The 20,861-nt window shown below is 46.6% G+C and overlaps 1 protein-coding gene across 1 annotated transcript in view; it reads right to left on the bottom strand.

Annotated features, from left to right (window-relative positions):
• The window catches only part of LOC146783421 (solute carrier family 2, facilitated glucose transporter member 11-like), a 516,968-nt gene that overhangs the window by 221,720 nt on the left and 274,387 nt on the right, over window positions 1–20,861 (bottom strand). The window contains exon 6 of the mRNA XM_085633874.1: window positions 9,557–9,705. Coding sequence (XP_085490000.1) covers window positions 9,557–9,705 — 149 coding nt within the window. The remainder of the gene's footprint in view (window positions 1–9,556; window positions 9,706–20,861) is intronic.

The following is a 20,861-nucleotide window of genomic DNA, read 5'->3' as shown; positions in this document are numbered from 1 at the left end:
TCCCTTTCAGCCGCTCCAGTGTCTCTGTTAGATGGACCTTGGTATTAGCCCCACTCGCACCCCCCCCGTCCTCTGCCGCCCTTCCCCGTCCTGCATTGTTTATGGGTTTTCCCTTTCTGGATCCTCCAACTCTCAGTAGTACAATTAGTAATACCACGGCCTGACTCTTCAGTATCCATATATAGATTAGGGCTAGGGGGCATCGTCGGCTGCCTGGTCGAGCATTCATTAACCTTCTCCTTTCCAGTAGCGGCATTGCCACTGATCCCAGTTAGGTCCTCATCAAGTGGAGACCCTGGGTTTGCAGAGGTAGGGCCGGGGTCAGAACCAGGCTGGGCGGGAGCGACACTAGTCTGTGCCGGTGAAGAAGAGATAGACGAGCCTCCACAAATTACATTAGAGGGAGATGATACTATATATTCTCGGTTAAGATCTTGAACTTCATTAAATAGCTCCTTAGATTGGGTCTGCAGGACCGCAACAGCCAGAGTAGAGGTTTCCTTACAGAGAGCAGGGTAGTTACTACATCCGTTAACGTTCTCCTCAGAAGGAATAGATGTTTCAGCTAACTCCTCCGCTTCACCCCAGCCCTCATTTACTGCAGCATTAAGTACGTCGGCCATTTGATTAGTAGGAGCAACCGAGTCCGACCCACAGGAGCGCAACAGCGCGGATACCTTGCCGGAACGAAGCAGCTTTACCATGGGCTTCCCCAACTGGGGATTGAGAGTTGCAATGTCCCCTTGTACCCCATTAATGTTGCAAGCCGTTTCAGACGCTCCCCCAGAACTTGAGTGAACTGACCTGGCCGCCTCTGCTCCTCCTGCCGGGCCGGGTTGAGCCGCTACTGTCTTCACTGAGAGCCCCGCCCGTCCTCGGCGGGTCGCTCGTGGGGGCGCCACTGCTATCCACTGCCCGTGCCCATCTCCCAAACTGCCAGACGAGCTTTTGTGGAAGCTGAAGCTCTCCTCACGACTATGCGCACCTCCGTTCGATACAACAAAGGGACGTTGGGGAGAAAATGTCAACAGAGCTACTCGCGGTGTCCCAAACGCGAACCAGTTTGCTGCGCGGATCCCAAACACCGTGCAGCTGATCTCAGTTACCCGGCACATCGGCAGAGGTGGTTAGCGGCTGGGGGCGGCTAAGGAGCGATATTAGTGAAGCAGAAAGTCCGTTCGTTTGCGATCCTTTTCCAAATGACTCTCCCTATTCTTCCGTGGCGTTCCTCTCTGTCATCGTTTCAGTCAGCAGCGGAGGTAAGCGGGAGCCGTTAGGTGGCGGCCATCAGCTGGGAGCGGGCGCAGGTGCTCTCAGAGGCGGAGACATTCCGCCATCTTCCTTTCCCCTGTAAAACAGTCTTATAGAGTTCCAAAGGAATCATATCCTCTTCTACAGCTTTACCGGTAGGTAATGTACTAATTGCTTCCTCGATTTCCTCAATTTTAACATCTGTTTGCAATGGCTCAGAGAGAAATGGATTCAGACTAGGCATTGCACTTTCCTGAATATGATCCATTGCCATTTGCTGATTAAAACAAGTAGAGTCGCCATATAAACTAGCATAATATTGTTTAAATTGTTATACTATATCTTCAGATCTAGTATAATCTAATCCATCTATCCCCTTGTTTAACTTAATATTAGACCTAGCTCTTGAGTCAGCTATCTGATTAGCCAGTAACCGTCTGACCTTTTCTCCATACTCATGCTGTTCAGACTTAAACTTGTGGTAAGTGTTTGCAACTTTGTCCCTCATATTTCTTTTAAGTTTGGCTCTTGCTTCATTAACCAACTGATTTGCTGTTTGCCAGGATCTTATATAGCGATAGCAGTAGCATGTTTTTGTTCCAAATCTAAATAGAGCCTATGCTCCTGTTCCAGTTGGCGTAACCCCAACCGATTCTGCTTTATAATGTATTGCAATGTAACCCCCCTCACAAAAGCCTTCATGCAGTCCCAAATTATCACTATAGGTGCTGTGACTAAGTTCCTTTCGACATATTCCCCCAGTGTTCCTTGCATATGTCTCACATACTCTGGATTACCTAATAGGTGCATAGGGAATGTAAATCCTCGCTCTACACCTTTGTTCCCAGATTGAGCCCGTATTGTCAGCATCACTGGATTGTGATCAGATGTTATTTTGGGGCATATCTCAATATATTCATCTTCAAGAGCCCTACTGTTTATAAAAATATTATCTATTCTATGACATGTTTTATGCGGGTGGGAATAAAATGTATAACCCGGCACCATGGGGTTTAATTTTCTCCAGACATCTTCCAATTGATTAATGAGCAGAAGGTCCATAATAGCAGCCCTAGTCCTACCCATTCTGCCACGGGACTGAGTATTAGTTGTATCTAACTTTTTATCTAAGATACAATTAAAGACCCCCATAACAATCAGCTCCCCATCCCAATCCAATATTTCAGAACACAGGTACACAAAAATATCAGGGCAATCAGCATTAGGCCCATAAACTGTACATACTGTAAACTTACGTCCATAAACCAAAAGCTGTGATAGCGCCCACCTCCCTTTCGAGTCAGCCTTTGTGTGGAGCACCGTAATGCGGCATTATCCAGATTTCAAAATAGCCACCCCTCGAATAGAAGTTAATTGCGCGGTACACACAATCGTGTCATATCCAAGCTGTTCAAGATATTTTCTGTCCTTGAAAGCAAGGTGTGTTTCAGGCAACCCCAGTATATGTGGCTTAAACACCCGGAGCTCCTCTGCCACCAAACAGCGTTTGCCTACATTATTAAGCCCAGACACATTCCACACATACATTTTAGATCCAACATGTAACAATATTATTAAACTGCACAAACTGCATCTCCTTTTTAGCACCTCCCTTTCCCTTGTGCTCAACCTTGTGCTCAACCAATGCTACCTTAAATATACTATGGCTATTTATACCACCCCCACCCTGGCCCCCAACCCACCGGTCAGGGGAAGCAGTTGTCCAGTAACGGCCAGTAGGTCTCATCCGACCCTCCCCCTCCCACTGAACCCACCGCCCTGTGCCTATGGAAAGGAATCGCCCCTTCTCTGCTGTCCCAAGTTGGCAGCATAGAGAGAGCGCTCCCTCCCCCCCCCCCCCCCCAAGATACGCAAGCCACCGCCCCCTGCCCGCCCGTACTTCCCAAAAGGAAAGAAAAATAATTTTCACGACATTTAGTATCAATAAGTAACAGCTCTTGTGATGCCAAACTTTCCACGTGTTATACTATTGTAAAATAAACTTCCCTGTGCCAAACCGGGCAGAAATAATTTCTCTGTATTAGCCTAAGAAGAATAAATGAAAAGAAGAGCATTTTTTTTGTCGTTGTTATATAGTTCTTATAGTTCTTGTTAGTGACTTCGGTCTTCAGTCTTCAGTCTTCCTGCCTTTTCTGTCCTCTCTTGACCGCAGCTTGCCATTCTGATAGAGCTTCGTTCTCCTCTGAGAAGAAATGTAGTCGGACATCCTTTAGAATTTTTAGCCGCGCTGAAGCCATATGAGGTGAGCGGTGTTGCCAAAACAAAGTGAAAGTTAGTTCTAGAAGTCCACGGACGTTGTGCATGGTTACATGGGCATATAAAGTGGCTTTCAAGGGCCCGAGTGCGTCATAGCGGAAGCATCCATCACCGGAAAGAGCTTGGAGGTAGGGTACCAGAAAGGCAAGGGTTTGGTTTCTAGCTGTCACCTCTCGTAGCAAGTGTTGGCCCAAATCCAAGATTGAGGCAAGCTCTGAACAATGCGTCATGCCTTCTGCTGGCTGACTACATCTGTGGCACAAGTCTGGGATATATGGAATATATTCTTTTTAAACTGCAAGGGGTTAAATGTGCCCTTTGAAGTATTTTGATTTGGATCAGTTTCAATCTCATATTAAGTGAATCCCTTCAAGGATACTGAACAATTCCTAGCTAAATATTCTACGTGAGTCTTGTTCCCAAAGACCATTCTAGGGGGAAATAAATATCTATCTCGGAGTGATGTATAAGGCTATATTACAAAGCTGTATTCGCCCGTCTTTCACTGCCATGTATCAACGCTGTTTGCAAGGTAGCATGTGTAGTAGACTCAGCTTTGCAAACATTAGCTGGAACTGTCCTGAATCATCGTTTTTATTCAGGCCTCTGTACTGCGGTTCAGGACATACATTCTATCAGTCATCTGAAAGATTTTTGTTAAGAAGATACAGCGGACTCAAGGTGAGAAGAGAGGCTGTTTATTAGACTAGATCCTGAGGCACCAGCTGACAACTGACGCTCACCAACATTCTAAGGTAAGCTTCACTCTCAACATTCTAAAGAGGGGACATACCAAGGTGGAGGGAAAGGAGGGGTGGAAGGGACGGGCGATACCATTTATATAACAAGTAGCACAACATGTGGAATACAGGCAAAGCTTACAACAATTTCTACATTATAAGATTCATTTATAATTTAGGAAACATGTCATTCTAACTAGTCCACTCACAAGGCAAAGAAATACCATTTAACAGAATAAAATATAGGTCTAACATACCTCTTCATTCTTCTAGCATATTTAATGTTTCTCAATTAGCAATCTGCCAGTCCCTTTCAATGAGTTAGGGATGTGCCTATATATAGCTTCATAGATTTTTCATCATGTTCAGGAAATATACATAGCTTACGATGACCTTTCACCTTAGAGTACCGAAGCTGGTTCTGAAAGGGCCATGGACGTAAAATGTCCTAACATCTACAGCAAAATAAACATCTTCAAGCTTAGAGCATATAGCCAGGGCCACTGGCATTATGCAGCAGAGTACCAAATTATATGCGGCATGGTTGACTAAATTCTGTAGCAAGAAAATACAAATTATGTGGCATAAAGCAGCTCATTTTTGGATAGTATTACTTCATTACTTAGTGTTTTTTACACATAGTGATACTATCTGGGAAAAGATTTCACATCATTAGTACTAGTTTAACAACCAAATGTAGAAATATGCAACTAAAAGATGACCAGTTAACCTTTGCGAAGGGCCCCTGTATATACCTCAGAGAATTGTGGTTACATCTCAGAGACACGTGACTGCATCTCACAGTGTTAATAATCCAGATGTGAAGTCTGTGAGGTATTGTTTTTGCTCAAGACCAAACACTGTATGTGTATGCAAAATAATTAGGGGTGGGAGGAATTTGCGAAATTCACTTTTGCAAATTATCGCGAAAATGTTAAAAATCTCCACAAACACGCGAAAATATCGCGAAGATGCAGAAGTTTTTTTCCCGCCCGTTCGCTGGTACTTTCTGCGTGGTCGTGGCTCGCCAACTTACCCATGCAGTTGCTCACGGGCGCGGCAATCTTGTTTTCACTTGTCTCGCGGTGCATGATCGCGTGAAGAAAGACGTGATCGTACGACGAATGATGCTACTGCGGGTGCGAACTGTTGCGAGACAGCACAAATGGCTACCAACAATCCAACATCTCATGGAGAATGCGACCGGATTGGGAAAAGTTGTCGGCGAACGCGGGGATTCAGGAAAGGCGATTGCGCGCACGCGAGAATGTATTATTTTACAGCGCGAGCAAGCAAAAAATTTCCAGTGAAATGCGGAGTCGGAAATGTTGACATTTTAGCGCACTCCGCGGAACGCGAAAATGTCAAATTATCGCAATTTCTGCGAGCGGAACGGAATTTTAGCCCAGGCCTAAAAATAATGCAGCACTTAAGTGGGGTTAGGAAGATGACGGTGATGGATGCATGCCACATAACGTGGGTGAGTCTACCCCAACCAATCTATTGAAATTCGCAATAGACTTAAGGTCCTAGATAGATGTCTTTATGACTTTATGACTGTGCTTGCAAACCACGGGTCTCAGAGGAGGCAATATCAGTGCCAAGAATACAGAGTTGGCTCCAGATTCCTTATTTTCTGTCCATTGTTCATTGTACTAAGAGTGAATAATATTCTATTATTCAGTATTAGTGTAACACAAAATGGAGCACACTTAGCTGGAACTGGACTTTTGGTGGCAGCTGTCGTAAGTAATAATGGTTTAAATGTATGTTGTGTCCATGCTTGAGGGTGAGAGTGTGTTAATATGACAGAGTGTGTGTGCATGTGTGTGCCTATGTGTCTGTATGAATAAGCATATCAGTGTGTGAGTGAAAGTGAGAGTCAGGGATAGGAAGTGAGTGACACTGTGGAAGATTGAGGCTCAGATTTACTATTCTGTGACATAAGGCAAAGTTGCACCAAAGTTGCTAGAAAAAAGGCGCTGCATCTACTAAGATGTGGTATATTTATTCTCTCCCAGTGTGCTGGTGCACTCTTGGTAGCCATGCACCAACAAACACATTCTTGTGCCATAATGCAAGAGTCTGTGATACCCTGAAACCGGTCTCAGGATGCTTGTTTCCGGTCCAGGGAGGACCTGGCTTGGCAGTTCAGTCTGGACGGTTCCCATGAGGCACAGGGTCAAGACTGATTTGCATATGGGATTCTTCCCCCCTTTACCTTTTTGTCCATTGAGGATCTATGGACTTTTCCCTTCTGTATTTTACAATCCCCCTCGATTTAATTCTAATTGCAGACTTCAACATCTATGGATCTTTAAATCTTACCGGCAGGGGAGCCCCAGCAATGTGGCCGATGCTCAGAGGAGCTGCCGATGCAGCTATAGAGAAGACTGGCCGTGACTCCCCGCACTGGCCGTCACCTATCCTCTGGACCTGGGCACTGATGCTCGTCTCCCCGTCTAGTCTCCTTTCTCCCCTCGCCTACTGATGTACTATGATAATTGTGGTCTTCTTCTACATCTATGGATATTTAATCTTACCGGCAGTGGAGCCCCAGCAACCTGGCAGACGCCCGGAGGAGCTGCCATTGCAGCTATAGAGGAGACTATCCGTGGCTCTTCCCACTGGCCGTCACCTAACCTCGGGACCTGGGCTCTGATGCTTGTCCCCCGTCAAGTCTCCTTTCTCTCCTCGCCTACCGATGAACTCTGATAATCCTATGACAGCGGAGCCTTTCTATTCCCCCACTGCTCCCTATGCACCAGAGGACGTGTCTACTATACTGTTTTACTCTTGTAACAAATTTTTTCCCATGCCATGCTTTACTCTTGGAACTGATGTAAACATGTAATCTCTGTTCATTTCCAATTCTTATCCCCATGTTAAGCAGTCTGATACCTCCCCCCTTCCTTATTTCCCCATTTGACCTGTGTCTGACCTGATTCCTCATGCCAACCCATCTTACTCTTACCCCTCTACCTTCTTTACCCCAATTAGACCTGTTCTATGCAATGCTATGCTCTGCGAACTCTTGTAACTGTGCAACACTGCTCTTTCTTTCCTATGTTCTACTATGCTACAGTAACTGATGTAATTTTGTAACTCTCATATCCTCTTGCAAAGCACTCTGATACCTCCGGGTCTAGCCAGCGCTATATAAAACTCTGCAAATACATAAATAAATATGGCTGGGTCCAAACTGGGGTGGCGTAGTGGGCAAAAGAACGATGGATCTAACCCAGATCTCTTGACTGGGGGAGAATGTCTGAATCATTCAGCATTCCGTCCATGATTTGTTGCAGTTACACTGCGTATTCTCTGAAGCATAGGTTTTGTACTGGAAGGGGTCTTTTCCACTACAAAACTATGCTTTAATGTATTTCCCACTTTGTATATGGGCGTTACAGTGCTGCACACATACAAATGTGAAAAATTAGGAGAAATGAAAGCATTTCTTCGCGTTATGTCTCTGTCAAGTAGGTATCAGATCTGCATGCAAATTACTTTCTACCAATGTTTGTAGATAGGGATGTGCATCCAACCCCATGGGTAGTTGCATGGGAATTCTTATGTACTACCCTGGAAACGCTCCTTGACGCAAAGTAATGCAAATCAGTGCACAGGGCCACTTTGCGTTACTTTGGGATACTCTCCAACACAATCGCTGATGTGCATTGGACAGTAAATCTGAGCTTAACATTTTTGCACTGGTTTTGCATCACAAAAGTGACCAGGCGCAAAGGGTAAGAAAGCCTGGGCCTGAGAGTCAGTAAGTAGGAGTGAGTGATATTAAGAGTGAGTGCAAGTGAGTGTGAGGATGAGTGTGAGTGAATGTGAGTATGCGTGAGAATGATGTGATGCTTGTGAATTTCTCATGGATCCTTGCATTCTAAAAGTGTTTATTGTCTTAAAGAGACACCCAAGGCAGAATACTGATGCTAGCATACTTGCAGCAATTCATAGCCTGACAAACACCTGGTACTGGCACAGTTGGGTTAATTCTTGGCATTAATGGCACCAATGTTAAAATACTGGTACTGGCATGCTAGAGGTAATTCATGGCATATACGGCACCCATGAAACAATGCTGGCATACTTGAGGAAATTCTTGGAATGTGAACATCACTGCCAAACTGCTAATACAAGCACAAAGGAGGCAAATATTGGCATAAAAGTGGACAATCTGGAATATGGAAGGGTGCTGACCATGACAAAATGCTGACCCTGACATCTCAGGTACTTTTTGACATAAGGGTCACCCATGGTATATGGATGGCATAATTTGCTAAATTCATTCACTGTCATATTTTATGTCGTTTTTTATGTAAAGTGGAACCCATGGTATATGATGGCACCCAGGATAAACTTCTGGCTCTGGCATAATGGAGGTATTTTTTATATAGCTGCACCCAAACTACATTTTGAAAAAATTGGGTTCTATTACGGAGGAACGTCAGGTTTCATAGGTTTGACAGACCATGGAAGGCTTTCAATATTTAATGAGTGCCCTTGCAGCACTATATCATTTTGGCAAATTTAAGTGAAAATTCAGCAATAAAATGCACCATTTCATCCCATTTTTTCATATATTTTTTAAACCCCTCAGAAAACATCTGGCTTACAAGGTTTGCTAATGCATTACAATTAAGGTAAATTACTATGCCAGAGGATTTCCAAAGATTAAGTCTGTACCAAAATATAGGTGGCATCTAAAATAGACATTTGTCTGTGTTATACTGTTGTACTAATCATGTAGTTACAATAGAACTTCAGGGATGTCAATTGTTATGATGTTAGGGTCATGTGACATGCCTTCCTGGAACAAATCAGTGTTGTGTCAAGGGTCATATGATGTCACTTCTTATCAAGTAATTAAGGTCAAAGGTAGATGATGTTACTCCTGCTGTCCCTGGCCTTTTGGTGAATCGAAGCTCATGGTTTCTGTTTCGGGTTTTATGACTCCCAAGAATTAGATACGGAGGGACCCACCCCACTTAAAGCCCTGCTGCCAGCACAATAGGCCAGCAAACAGAGTTTGGCCTACCGGTTCTAAACTTGCTCAAATACTGCTTTTCCCTGCGTTTTAGCACTGTTGTGTCTAAGCCAGGCTAAATGAGCCCCCTTTACCCTTTTGGTGGCGCTCAGGTGAGGGGTGCAAGATTGACCTTCTGGCCTTTAGCAGCTTGAGTAGGGCGAAGAGTGCATGTCATTTGCTGGATACAATGAAAGACAAGTGTACTGTGGACCCTGCGACATCACATACCACCCACCCACCTCCATGGTACCTTGCATGCAGCCAGCCTCATCTTGCTTTTCCATAAGCAGGTAAGGAGGACTCTCAGGGAGAAACGGCAGCGTGACAAACTGGAATAGGGATGTGACAGCGCAGAAGCCCATTGCATAGGGCCACATCAAGTCTGTTCCAAAGACATCTCTGTGGAAAGCAAAAACAAATAGTGCTTGATTGATAAATGTATGCAATTCCTTCCACAAACTTCAACAGAAATATAGCTTAGGTATTCGTAAGGCCATTACCTGACTGGCATGGAAAAGGCAGGTGAAAACATTTTTTCTCAAGTGTTTGTAAATCTAGGTTTGCATCAAAATACATGTGTGAATGCACGGGAATACTCATGCTCTACTCATGTCATGTCTGCCAGACGCAAAGTAACACAATGCAGCACAATGTGTTGCCTTGTGTTACTTTGTATTTACTAAATGAAGCAAAGACACACAAATTAACTTTGTATGGCTTAGTAAATGCCAAAATGGCTTCTGCATCAGGTCTGGGCCACAGAAGAAAGGCAACCCCAAAATCTTAATAAATCTGGACTGCTCTCCTCAAACCTGTAATACAGCCACATGAGATGGGTGTATATACATTGGGATATTGCCAGAAGTTTGGGCCTATACCTCAACATACATTCAGTCATGTTGTAACTTCTGTTTTTTTGCATCTTGCCTCTCCTTTCTCTGAAATGTATTTGTCCACCTTGCAGGACTATAACATTTCAAAGATACACAAAAGCTTTGTAGACTGAACCCATGCCTGTGCAATAGACTAAGCCATTTTATGAAAGAAGGTTTTCCCTAAAGGCCCATGCTCATGAGCTTTGAACATGGTTGACAAATTAATCATTGACCTATTACAAAGGCCTTCTCCTTCTAGGTCAGGTGACCTCTTCCCATTGCCCAGAAGGTGCAGTGGATCATGTTGCGGGTCTGAGCTTTGACCTACTGGGATTGCTGCAGCAATGTTCACGCCTCTCAGACAGAATCAAAGGACTGTCATGGACACCTAAGAACAGAGGGGTTTAACAATTGTGCTTAGTGACTGGAGCCATGTCAGATGTTTGAGATAACCACTAACTGTATTTGTGATTCCCATTAAGATTTACTGCTGGTCATTTTCTCTCATTAAAATCCCTGGAACATCCTGGATCGGGGCTGGATGCTGCTTGGACTTCAGGGGACTGACAGCTGCCAGTCACCTGTAGTCTGAAGCTTTATTGGGAGCTAGCTTCAATACAAACACCTGAAAATTGTTGATATAATCTTAAAAGTATTGTTAAAAGTTCTTTTGGATTATTATTGGGAACAGTTACTAGCGGTGCTCTTTTTTATGCAAGGAGTAGCCTCATGTGGATCTGGGAGAAGGCCTCTGGTCCATTATTATTTAGTTTCTGAACAAATTGCCGGGTTGACACTGGTTCCTTTGTGAGCCATGTTACGCCTGCCTTGCTTTCACTAATCTTTTAGTAACTTTTTTCATAAACTACTTGGAAGCTATCAATGTATTTTCTAAGATTTTGAAAGCACACCATCAGTAGCTGAAAGAGAATCTGGCACAGCTGCAATCAAATCTTTTGCTAAACTGAAAAGAAATCACATTTCATGTTGAGTCTAATGAGTTCTGCTACTTCCATGCGTAAATCTAGAGGACATATTTCTTGATTGGATCAGCTAAGTATTGGGCAACAACAATTCCACAGAAATGGCAAAATTAATTGACTCCCATTAGCCAGGCATCATTTTGATGACTAAAACATGGGCAAATATTACCTCAATGCCGGAACTTCTTATTGCAACTCTTACAGGCTATCTGTTGCACAGACAGGATCGCCCTCTAAAAAGAGGAGGGGGGCTAGGTGTTATCTATCGAGACAATTTCTGGGTCAAATTCTCGACTATTTAGAATGATGATTGCGAAGCCCAAACCTTTAAGCTCACTGGCATCCTCAACACCTTCATCCCCATGGGCTGACATCAGTGATCTCAAAAATTACCTGCTCATCTCCCTGCTCCCCTTCCCGGCCAAAGCATGTGAGAAAACCATCAACAAACAGCTCACCGAATACATAGAACTCAACCAACTATTCAATGCCTCACAATCAAGATTCTGTGCCAACCACAGCACCAAGGCTGTGCTGATCACTGCCACAGACATATCTTTCCTCGACCATGGTGAAATGGTGGTCCTGATCCTCCTCAACCTCTCTACCACGTTTGATACCCTTTCCCACCAAACACTCATCTACGGACTCCACAAAGCTCCCTCATTTTAAGATGTCAAAAAGAAGCTCAAGACCTAGCTCTTCAAATGAGACACAGCACCATCAGCACCCAGATCCCCCTAGGGGTGACAGTGTGTGCTCTGTAAATGCTGATTGATTGTTTGATTGACCTTGTTTAATTTTATTAGTGTTGCATATTTTGAGGTAAATGAGTTGCAGAATGTAACACCTCATCAATTGTTTTTACCAGTCCAGAAAATCTACAGATAAGGTGGAATAAGGGGAAAAATATTTATGACTTATGCAAGAGTGTGTGGAATGAATTTGAGTGCAGAGAGAAAATATTCTCTTTTACTACACTGTTAAGGGGGAAGGACATGATGTTCTAGAGTCTCTACCAGATTTGAGCAATGAGGAAGAACGGAATTTCAATTAGTATGAAATATGTATGTTAAAGTTACACCAAAAACGGTCCCAGTATGCTTGTTTTCGGTTTAGGGAAGACATGACTTGGTAGTTCGGGCTGGACTGTTCCTATGAAGCACAGGGTCAAGACTGATTTTCATTTAGCTGTGTCTGAACTGGGGTGACAAATTTGCTAAAGAACGATGATGGATTCAACCAGATCTGTGACTGGGGATGAGTGTCTCAAAAGTTTCAACGCTCCATCTATCATCTCCGTGTCGTTGCTTTGTTCTCCCTAAGTTAGCAGGGTATGTCCAGGCATGAGTCCCGTGCTCACTTTGCTGCTGGATTCAAGCTAGCCTGGCTGAAGAGGGGTGTTACCCCGAAACAGGTCCCATGATGCGTGTTTCCGCTCCAGGGAAGACATGGCTTGACAGTTCGGGCTGGACTGTTCCCATGAGGCACAGGGTCAAGACTGATTTATATAGTTGTGTCTGAACTGGGGTAACGAGGTGAGTTAAAGAATGATGATGGATTCAACCCGAATCTGTGACTGGGGGCGAGTCTCTGAAAAGTTTCAGCACTCCCTCCATCATCTCCTTGTCTTTGTTTTGTTAAAGTTAGATCATCATTACTTGCCAAGTGTTAAAATGATTATGGAAAGGTACCATTTGGTCTCAGGGAGCAAGGGAAGGATGAATGAGTAGAAGACTACATCACTAGCTTAAGCACGCTTGCTTCTACATATAAATTTGGTGGGGCAGCGGATGAAAGAATCAGGGATCAGTGATTTTGGAGTGCAGCAGTGACAAGATCAGAGAAGAGCAATACCTCAAAGATGAACCACCTCTTGAAGAAGTGATAGATGTAGCCAAAAGGGTAGAGCATTTGATGAGTGGTGTAAAGGAATTAGGCAACTCAAAGCAAGGTGAGGTACATGAGAAAGTGGAAGAGTCGGTTTGTACTGTTAAGGAAAGGAAAGTTGGAAGAAAAGACAGTATTTAAAGGAGAATGTTTCAGGTGTGGCAGACAAGGACATAAAGTAATGTTGTGCATTGCATGTTGTCTGTAACTAGTGTGAGAGGAAAGGTCATTTTGGAAAATGTTGTGGGAACAAAGTTAAAAAAGACAAAATGAAGGAAATACAAAAGGTCACCCAAGACATTATATTTCAGATTTAGGAAGCATCATGCTGTAATCACAAACACCCCTCTGCTGTAGTAAGAATCAACTCTACAGAGGTGTTGATGAGATTTGATTTACGCTCTCACTTAACTATCATTCTGACTGGGTTTTTTGTGAAATATTTGGAGATTAAACATTATATAATATGAGCTAGATGTACAGCCCAGTCAGAGGGTTACCATCAAAATGTTGAGTTAATTTTTTATTTTTTTAAATTTTTTTTGGAAACCTTTATTACAGATTTCAAGAGATATACAAGTATGGGCCTACAACCTTCAGGCCGGCCGCTAGTAGACAGTGAGACCATGAAATATATTCATAAACACAAGCAGCAAGCAGTAAAAAGTCCCACAGATCAAAAAATCATTTGCGGCCACATTGCCCAAACATCCCAAATGGCGGTTTCATTTTAAATGAAAAAACGAGAAACAAACCCACAAGGCGGCAAAAATCTAGGCAACAGTATGTGCTCCCCTCGGGAGGGCTCTACCAACCTACAAGAATAAGAGGGGGGGAAGGGCAGGGGCAGAAACAAAGTGGTTACGGTAACACAGAATCAAGAGAATGTGCAGACTAGGGAGACAGGGCCGCCGCCAGGTCGGGCGTCAGTGGCGGGGTACAGATCCCGCCGCGGTAGGAGTTCCAGGGGCCCCACACCTTTACCCATTTCCCAGGCTTACCTCTCGCCACATACACAACCTTTTCTCGGAACATACACCAATCCATATTTTCCTTCCATACCGACATCGTGGGTGACCTCTGGGAGCCCCACAATTATGCTATGTCACGCTTGGCCACCATATATCCCAATGTCACCCACCACGTTTGCGTCACCGTATAATCAGTCGGCTCCCACACATTCAGCAGACACCTCCTAGCCTCGGGGAGCAGCGCAACATGCGTGACCGCTTGCAACACCTCATGCACACCACGCCAGAATCGAGTCACCTCCGGACATTCCCACAAAATGTGGAGGAAGGTCCCTAACATGCCACACCCACGCTTACACATCCCATCCACCGCGTATCCCATGCGCATCAGGCCCGGTCCCGTAACGTAAACCCTGTGGAGTATTTTGAGCTGGACGAAACGAAGGCGGGCCGGTATGGCCACCTCTTTCGGGGAGGCCACCGCAGATACCCAATCCTCGTCGTCCAGCTCCAATCCATCAGCGACCCATGCCTCACGGAGGGCGGCCAGCAGTCCCGAGCGATCGTTGATGAGCTTTTTATAGATCAATGAGATAGTGCCATCCGGTACATGCCCATCTAGCACTCTATCCTCCAAGGGGGAGCACTCCAGGATGTACGCGACCTCCGGGAACACGGAAGACAACGCGTGGCGAACCTGTACATACCGGAAGTACTCCCTGTCATGCAACTGGTATTCCGCTTTCAGCACATCAAACGTTTTAAATCCCCCCTTCGTCCAAAGATCGCCCACCCTGCTAATGCCAATCGTGTCCCACTTCTCGAAGCCTTTCGTCGTCCACAAACAACCCAGTCGTTCAGAGGCATACAGTGGCGTCACCTGGGTCAACCGATCTTTCCACCCCATCGCCGAGTTTGCCGCATGCCACACCCGTACCGCGACCCGTGTCGGACCAGTCAAACGTGCGTCGAGCGATCTAGAGTAGAGCGCACGATTGTAGTCGCCACCCGGCAACAACAATTTGTCCATTTCAAAAGCCGGATTAAGGGCGGGCCCATAAAGCCCGTGGTTTATCGCAGCCAGCTGGGAGGCCCAGTAATAACGTTTGATGTCGGGGAGGGCGACCCCCCCATCATACCACGGGAGCGTCAGCTTCGCGAGGGCGATCCGCGGCCTCCCATCCCAAAACAGTTGGCGTTGCAGACCCTCCACCTCCCGAAAGTAACTAGCCGGAACGACATCCATCGTGTTTTGCAAGGCATATAAAAACCGTGGCAACGACATCATCTTAAACAGCGCCGCCCGGCCGAGCGGCGAGAGCGGCAAGCGCCTCCAACGCGCCACATCCGCCTTCAAACGTTGGAGGGGGGGAGTAGGTTCTGTGTGTATCGGGCCGCAGAGTCCAGGGTAATAAAAATACCCAGATACTTAAATCCCTGTTGAGCAACCTGGATAGGACAACCCCGCGGGAGGATAGGGGCCTCCCCTGAGAGGACATATACACAGGATTTAGCCCAGTTGATGACTAGGCCTGAGTTACGGCCAAAGGAATTCAGCACATCCACTAACACAATCAACGATTCACGCGGGGAAGCAAGATACAAAAGAATATCGTCCGCGTAGAGAGAGACTCGATCCTCATACTCAGGAGTCCATCGGAGACCACGAATCGAAGGGTGCCACCGCAGCCACTCCGCCAGGGGCTCCAAGGCGAGCGCAAAGAGGAGAGGCGACAGCGGGCAACCCTGTCGCGTGCCCCTACCCAATTCAAAAGGAGCCGACACTCTACCATTCACCACCACCTGGGCTAGCGGTCCGGAATACAACAATTTCACCCAGCCAATGAATCCCGGGCCAAACCCAAACTTCTCCAGCGTCGCCCAGATATATAGCCACTCAAGCGTGTCGAATGCCATAGTGGCGTCCAGGGACGCCAAAATGGCTGGCTCACGTATGAACGGAACCCTCGAGAGCACCCCATGCAGACGCCGCAGGTTAAGCGCGGTGTTGCGATCAGGGATAAAACCGGACTGGTCCTGATGGATCAAGTCGCACACCACGCTGACCAGCCGATTAGCCAGCACCTTGGCCAGAATTTTTGGTTCCGCATTCAAAAGCGAAATGGGCCTGTAAGAAGTGACCCGATCACGCGGCCTCCCCTCCTTGTGAATAACCACAATAGTGGCTAGACGCTGGTCCAGCGGGAGGGAACCCGCCGCCCGGGCCGCGAGGAACATATCACGAAGATGCGGCGCCAATGTATCCGGCCGCAATTTGTACAATTCAATGGGAAGGCCATTAGGACCCATGGCCTTGCCAGAGGCAACTGAACGTATGGCCAGAGCGATCTCCTCAGACGTCGGAGTCGCGTCCATCAACGATTTATCCTCCTCCGAAAGGGAAGGCAACGCAATATCTTTAAGCAGGTCGCGGGAATCCTCTTCCGAGCGAGAAGATACCGGGGAATACACCCCGCGAAAATAATCTGCGAAGCAATCAACAATTTCACCCGGATCAGTAACATACACACCCTCCACTCTCTCAACCAGCGGAACAACTCGACTCGCTCTCTCCTTTTTATCCAGCCACGCGATCAGTTTTCCAGCTTTATCACCCATATCATACAGTCGCCCCTGCTGCTCCCTACTCAGGCCCCTGGCCGCCTCGGTGACTAGGGCCTTGTAGTCCGCTTGTTTGATCCTGAGAGCATGCAGTTTGTCGTCCGTGACACCACAATCCAGGTCACCCTCCAACTCAGTTATCTCAGACTCGATACGGGTCACCTCCTCCCGCTCACACCTCTTGGAGTGGGAAATGAGGGACAGGGCCTCCCCCCAGAGTACCGTCTTGAACGCCTCCCACAGAGAAACAGCAGACGACACTGATCCCACATTATCTCCAAAATATTGCTCAAGGGATTTAATCAAATCTGCGCGAATCGCGGGATTACGCAGGTACCAGGGGTTGATCGGGACCACCCTCCCCTCCATCCCCGGGACAATATCAAAGTGCAACAAGAGAGGGGAGTGGTCTGAAATACCCCGAGCAAGATGCCGCACCTCCCCGACCCTCCCCGCCTGTGCCGCTGGCATCAGAACATAATCAAGTCTCGAAAGACTACCACGAGCCCCGGAATGAAAGGTGTATTGTACCTGCGCAGGATGTTTTATCCGCCAACAATCCACCAGACCCAGGGTATCTAAGAGGCCAGACAACCAAGTTTGGGCCCGGGGGAGATCCCTGGGTGGGTGACGATCCTCAATTCCGGAGCCCACAGCATTAAAATCCCCACCAACCACTAAGATACCCTCCGGCAGCCCAAGAAGAAGGTGCCCCAAATCAGCAAAAGTAGTCGTCTGCAACCCCGGCGGGACATAAACAGAAACCAAAACAACTACTTTACCCTCCCATCTACCCACCAGAGCCGTATATCGCCCCCTGTCATCATGGAGCACCTCGTCAACCTCCAACGGGAGCGAGGTTTTAACCATAATGCCCACACCCCTCGAACCAGAGGTGAAGCCCGAATGGGCCACAAGGCGATAGCCCCGCCTATTCATAGCGCAGAAGGAGTTACCAATAAGGTGTGTTTCTTGCAAGAACACAATATCAGGTGAAATCCGTTTTAAGAACTGCAGGACCACCCCCCGTTTTATCCTGTCCCCCAGTCCGTTAACATTCCAGGAAAGAAGTCTCAGTCCCCTACCCCCCATCACAGCCAAAACCAATCTGTCCCCTCCCAGAGAGCACCTTGAATAGAACACAACAATATGTCTGCCTTGTGGTACAAACAAACAATACCCAACCCCAACCCAACATTCCAAACAAAACTCCCCCCTCCCTGCACCCCTGCATGAGCCCAAACAGCCCCCCAACTTGCAGTGTGCCTGTCGCCCCTGCATGAACTAAACTACAAAGACCCCCTAGAGGAGGAAAGAGAACCCCCTCGAGACACACCACAACCTCCACGGGAGGGGGAGCAAAGCACGACAGTCAAGAAACCCTGAGCACAGCCGAAAGGTGGCATCATCAGGAATTAGCCCCAGTATCAATACCGCTGGCCCGGTCCAGTGGGCACTCTCCTCCCGTGGCCCCCACACCCTCTCGATCATGTCCCCTAGGCAAAGTGTCCAACCAGTCCCCGGCCGTCTCCGGACGGTCAAAGAAATGAGAGCGACCCTCGGACTCCACACGCAGTCTGGCCGGGAAAAGCATGGCGTATTTCAAGTTCATATCTCGGAGCCGCCGCTTAACGCCCATGAAACCCAGCCTCTGCTTCTGGACCGCTTGAGTAAAGTCAGGATAGAAGTTCACCTCCACGTTCTCCAGCTTAAGCGGCCCCTGCACTCTAGAAGCTTGTAAGATCGCATCCCTGTCCCGAAAGTTGAAGATACGGGCAATAAGAGGCCGCGGGGGAGCTCCGACCTTTGGCTTGCCACCAGGAACTCTATGGGCCCTCTCCACTGCAAAGAATTTACTCAAACCTCGAGGCTGCAGACGATTAGAGATCAGATCCTCCACAAAGAGATCCGCCGCCGAATCCTCCAGTCCCTCTGGCACCCCGATAATGCGAACGTTGTTCCTCCGGGCCCGACTCTCGGAATCCTCCAGTCGCCGATCCGTGAGCGCACTGGCCTGCCGGAGCCGACGTACCTCCGTCTGGAGGGCCGCCACCTCAGTCATGAGGCCCGACGCGGTGTGAGCCAAAGAATCCACCCTGTCATTTGTCTTGGAAAGATCTGCCCTGACAAGGTTAACATCGATGAGAACCGCGTCGAGTTTGTGCGCCAGGGTATCAAATTGTTGACCCACCGAGGTCTTCATCTCCGCGATGGCGCCCATGATGTCCTGCAAAGTCAGATCCGTCGGCAAATCCGGGACATCTGCGGGGCACTCAGGGGACCTATGCGACCCACCGGGAGAACCCTTCGGTAGGGTATAGCGATCCATAATGTTGGCTTGGGTTGCAGCGCCACGCCGGGTCAATTTGGCCCTTGGCCTCTCGCCATCCTGCTTCGTCGCCATCGTCCTGTATCCCATACACCTACGAGTCCTACCGCGGAGAGCGAACAGTCGAGGCCAAGGACCCCAGAGGTCGCCTCAGAAAGGCGGAGCAGGTCCCCGCAGGGCAGGCAGGGTCCCCCAGTGAGGCAACCACCACACACAGAAGGGCCGTGATCCCACTCGCGACAATGGCAAGAGGGCTCAAAAGCGAAAGTGAAAGTGTGGGGTACGCGACTCGCCAGGCTCGTCCCGCCGTTGTTGTTCACTTCTCCACTGGATCACCCCCCAACTCTAGTCCGGGGTCAGGAGAGGAGCAGGCCGCAAACTTCAATCGATGCCCAGCAAGGCACACGGGGTCCGATTGAAATACGGAAAACGGGTACCACCTCGGCTCAGGTTCACCAACACAGTCCCCTCAACCGAATCAGGATGAAGACAGGATAAATGTAGGAGGTCGCGGAGGTCCTCGGGAGCCTCGCACCTACGCGGCCATCTTGGTTGCGCGCTATGCTCCTCCTCCCCATGTTGAGTTAATTTGAAGCTAGTTTGGAGCTAGGTGGTCGGAAAAGTTTATGTTTTCATCAAGGGATATAATTTGATTGGGCAGCCTCACTATAAGGTTTTAGGTATTAACCTAGATCCAAATTCTTGATCTTAAAATGGTTGTTCAGGAAATTTAACAAAGAGCTACAAATTTTGTTGGGAAATTTGAGCAATTGTTCAGTGAATAGTTAGGATGTTTGAAAGGATATAAACATCAAACTAAAGGTAAATGCTGTACCAGTTGCTGCCAACATGCGATGCATTTCTTTGAGTATGCAGGAAAGTGTAAAGGTTCAATTGAAAAAAATTATACATTCAGATGTCATTGAGTCAGTCGAGTCCATGGAGTGGTTGGCAGCCATTGTGGTGGCTAAAAAGGTGAATAGAGAGATTTGTCTTTGTGTTGATCTAAGAGCACTTAATAGTCAGGTAATTGTTGACAGATTTGCTTTCTCCAACATTGATGAGTTGGCTAAAACCTTAGCATGAGGCAAACTACTTCACTATACTTTATATGACTTCAGAATATCACCAAGTTGAACGTGATGACTCTTCCCAGGAATTAACAGCATTTACTATATCAATAGGAGCATGAAGAGTCAAGATAATGTCCTTTTGGTTAATTTCCGTGGATTCTGTTTTTCAGAGGGTGATGCCATAGGTTTTTCAGGGTTTACATGGAATTAGGTGTTATCATGATGATTTTCTGATTTTTGGAAGAGATAGATAGGATTGAACATGATGACAAAGTATGATTAGTTTTGAAAAGGTTAACTAAAGCTACTTTGACTTAAAAAAAAAAATGCAAATTTGAGGTATTGGAGGTAAACTCTCTTGGAAATAATAATACAGGTTCTGGTATTGGCCAAAGAAAGTGTTATTTGATACTATTGTCAATCTTGAAAATCCAAGTAACAAAGAAGAATTGGTTTCACTTCTAGGAATGATGGAATATTACAATATTATTATCATAAAGTATGCAGATAGGACTTCTAGCTTCTCTTATAGGCAAGACAGTGATGTTTCAGTGGAGCTCTGGCTGTATGAATGAATTTAATGAGATAAAAAAGAACCTGCAAAATACTCCCAGTTTGCAAATGTTTGTTCCTGGTGATTATAGTCACAGATGCTAGTTTGAAAGGCTTCAGTGCTGTTGTGCTTCAAAGAAGTAATAGAGTTTAAATACTCATAGTGTGTTCTTCATGTTTGAAAAACTCTGAAAAAGTACCCAGTAATTGAAAAACAAGCTCAGGCATAATTTTGGCTTTGAAAAAATGTCTCAATGTTG

The sequence above is a fragment of the Triturus cristatus genome, chromosome 11, assembly GCF_964204655.1.
Source record: "Triturus cristatus chromosome 11, aTriCri1.1, whole genome shotgun sequence".
NCBI classification, from domain to species: domain Eukaryota; kingdom Metazoa; phylum Chordata; class Amphibia; order Caudata; family Salamandridae; genus Triturus; species Triturus cristatus.
Note: the sequence above shows the minus strand (reverse complement) of the source record. Positions and strands in the feature narration are given on the sequence as shown.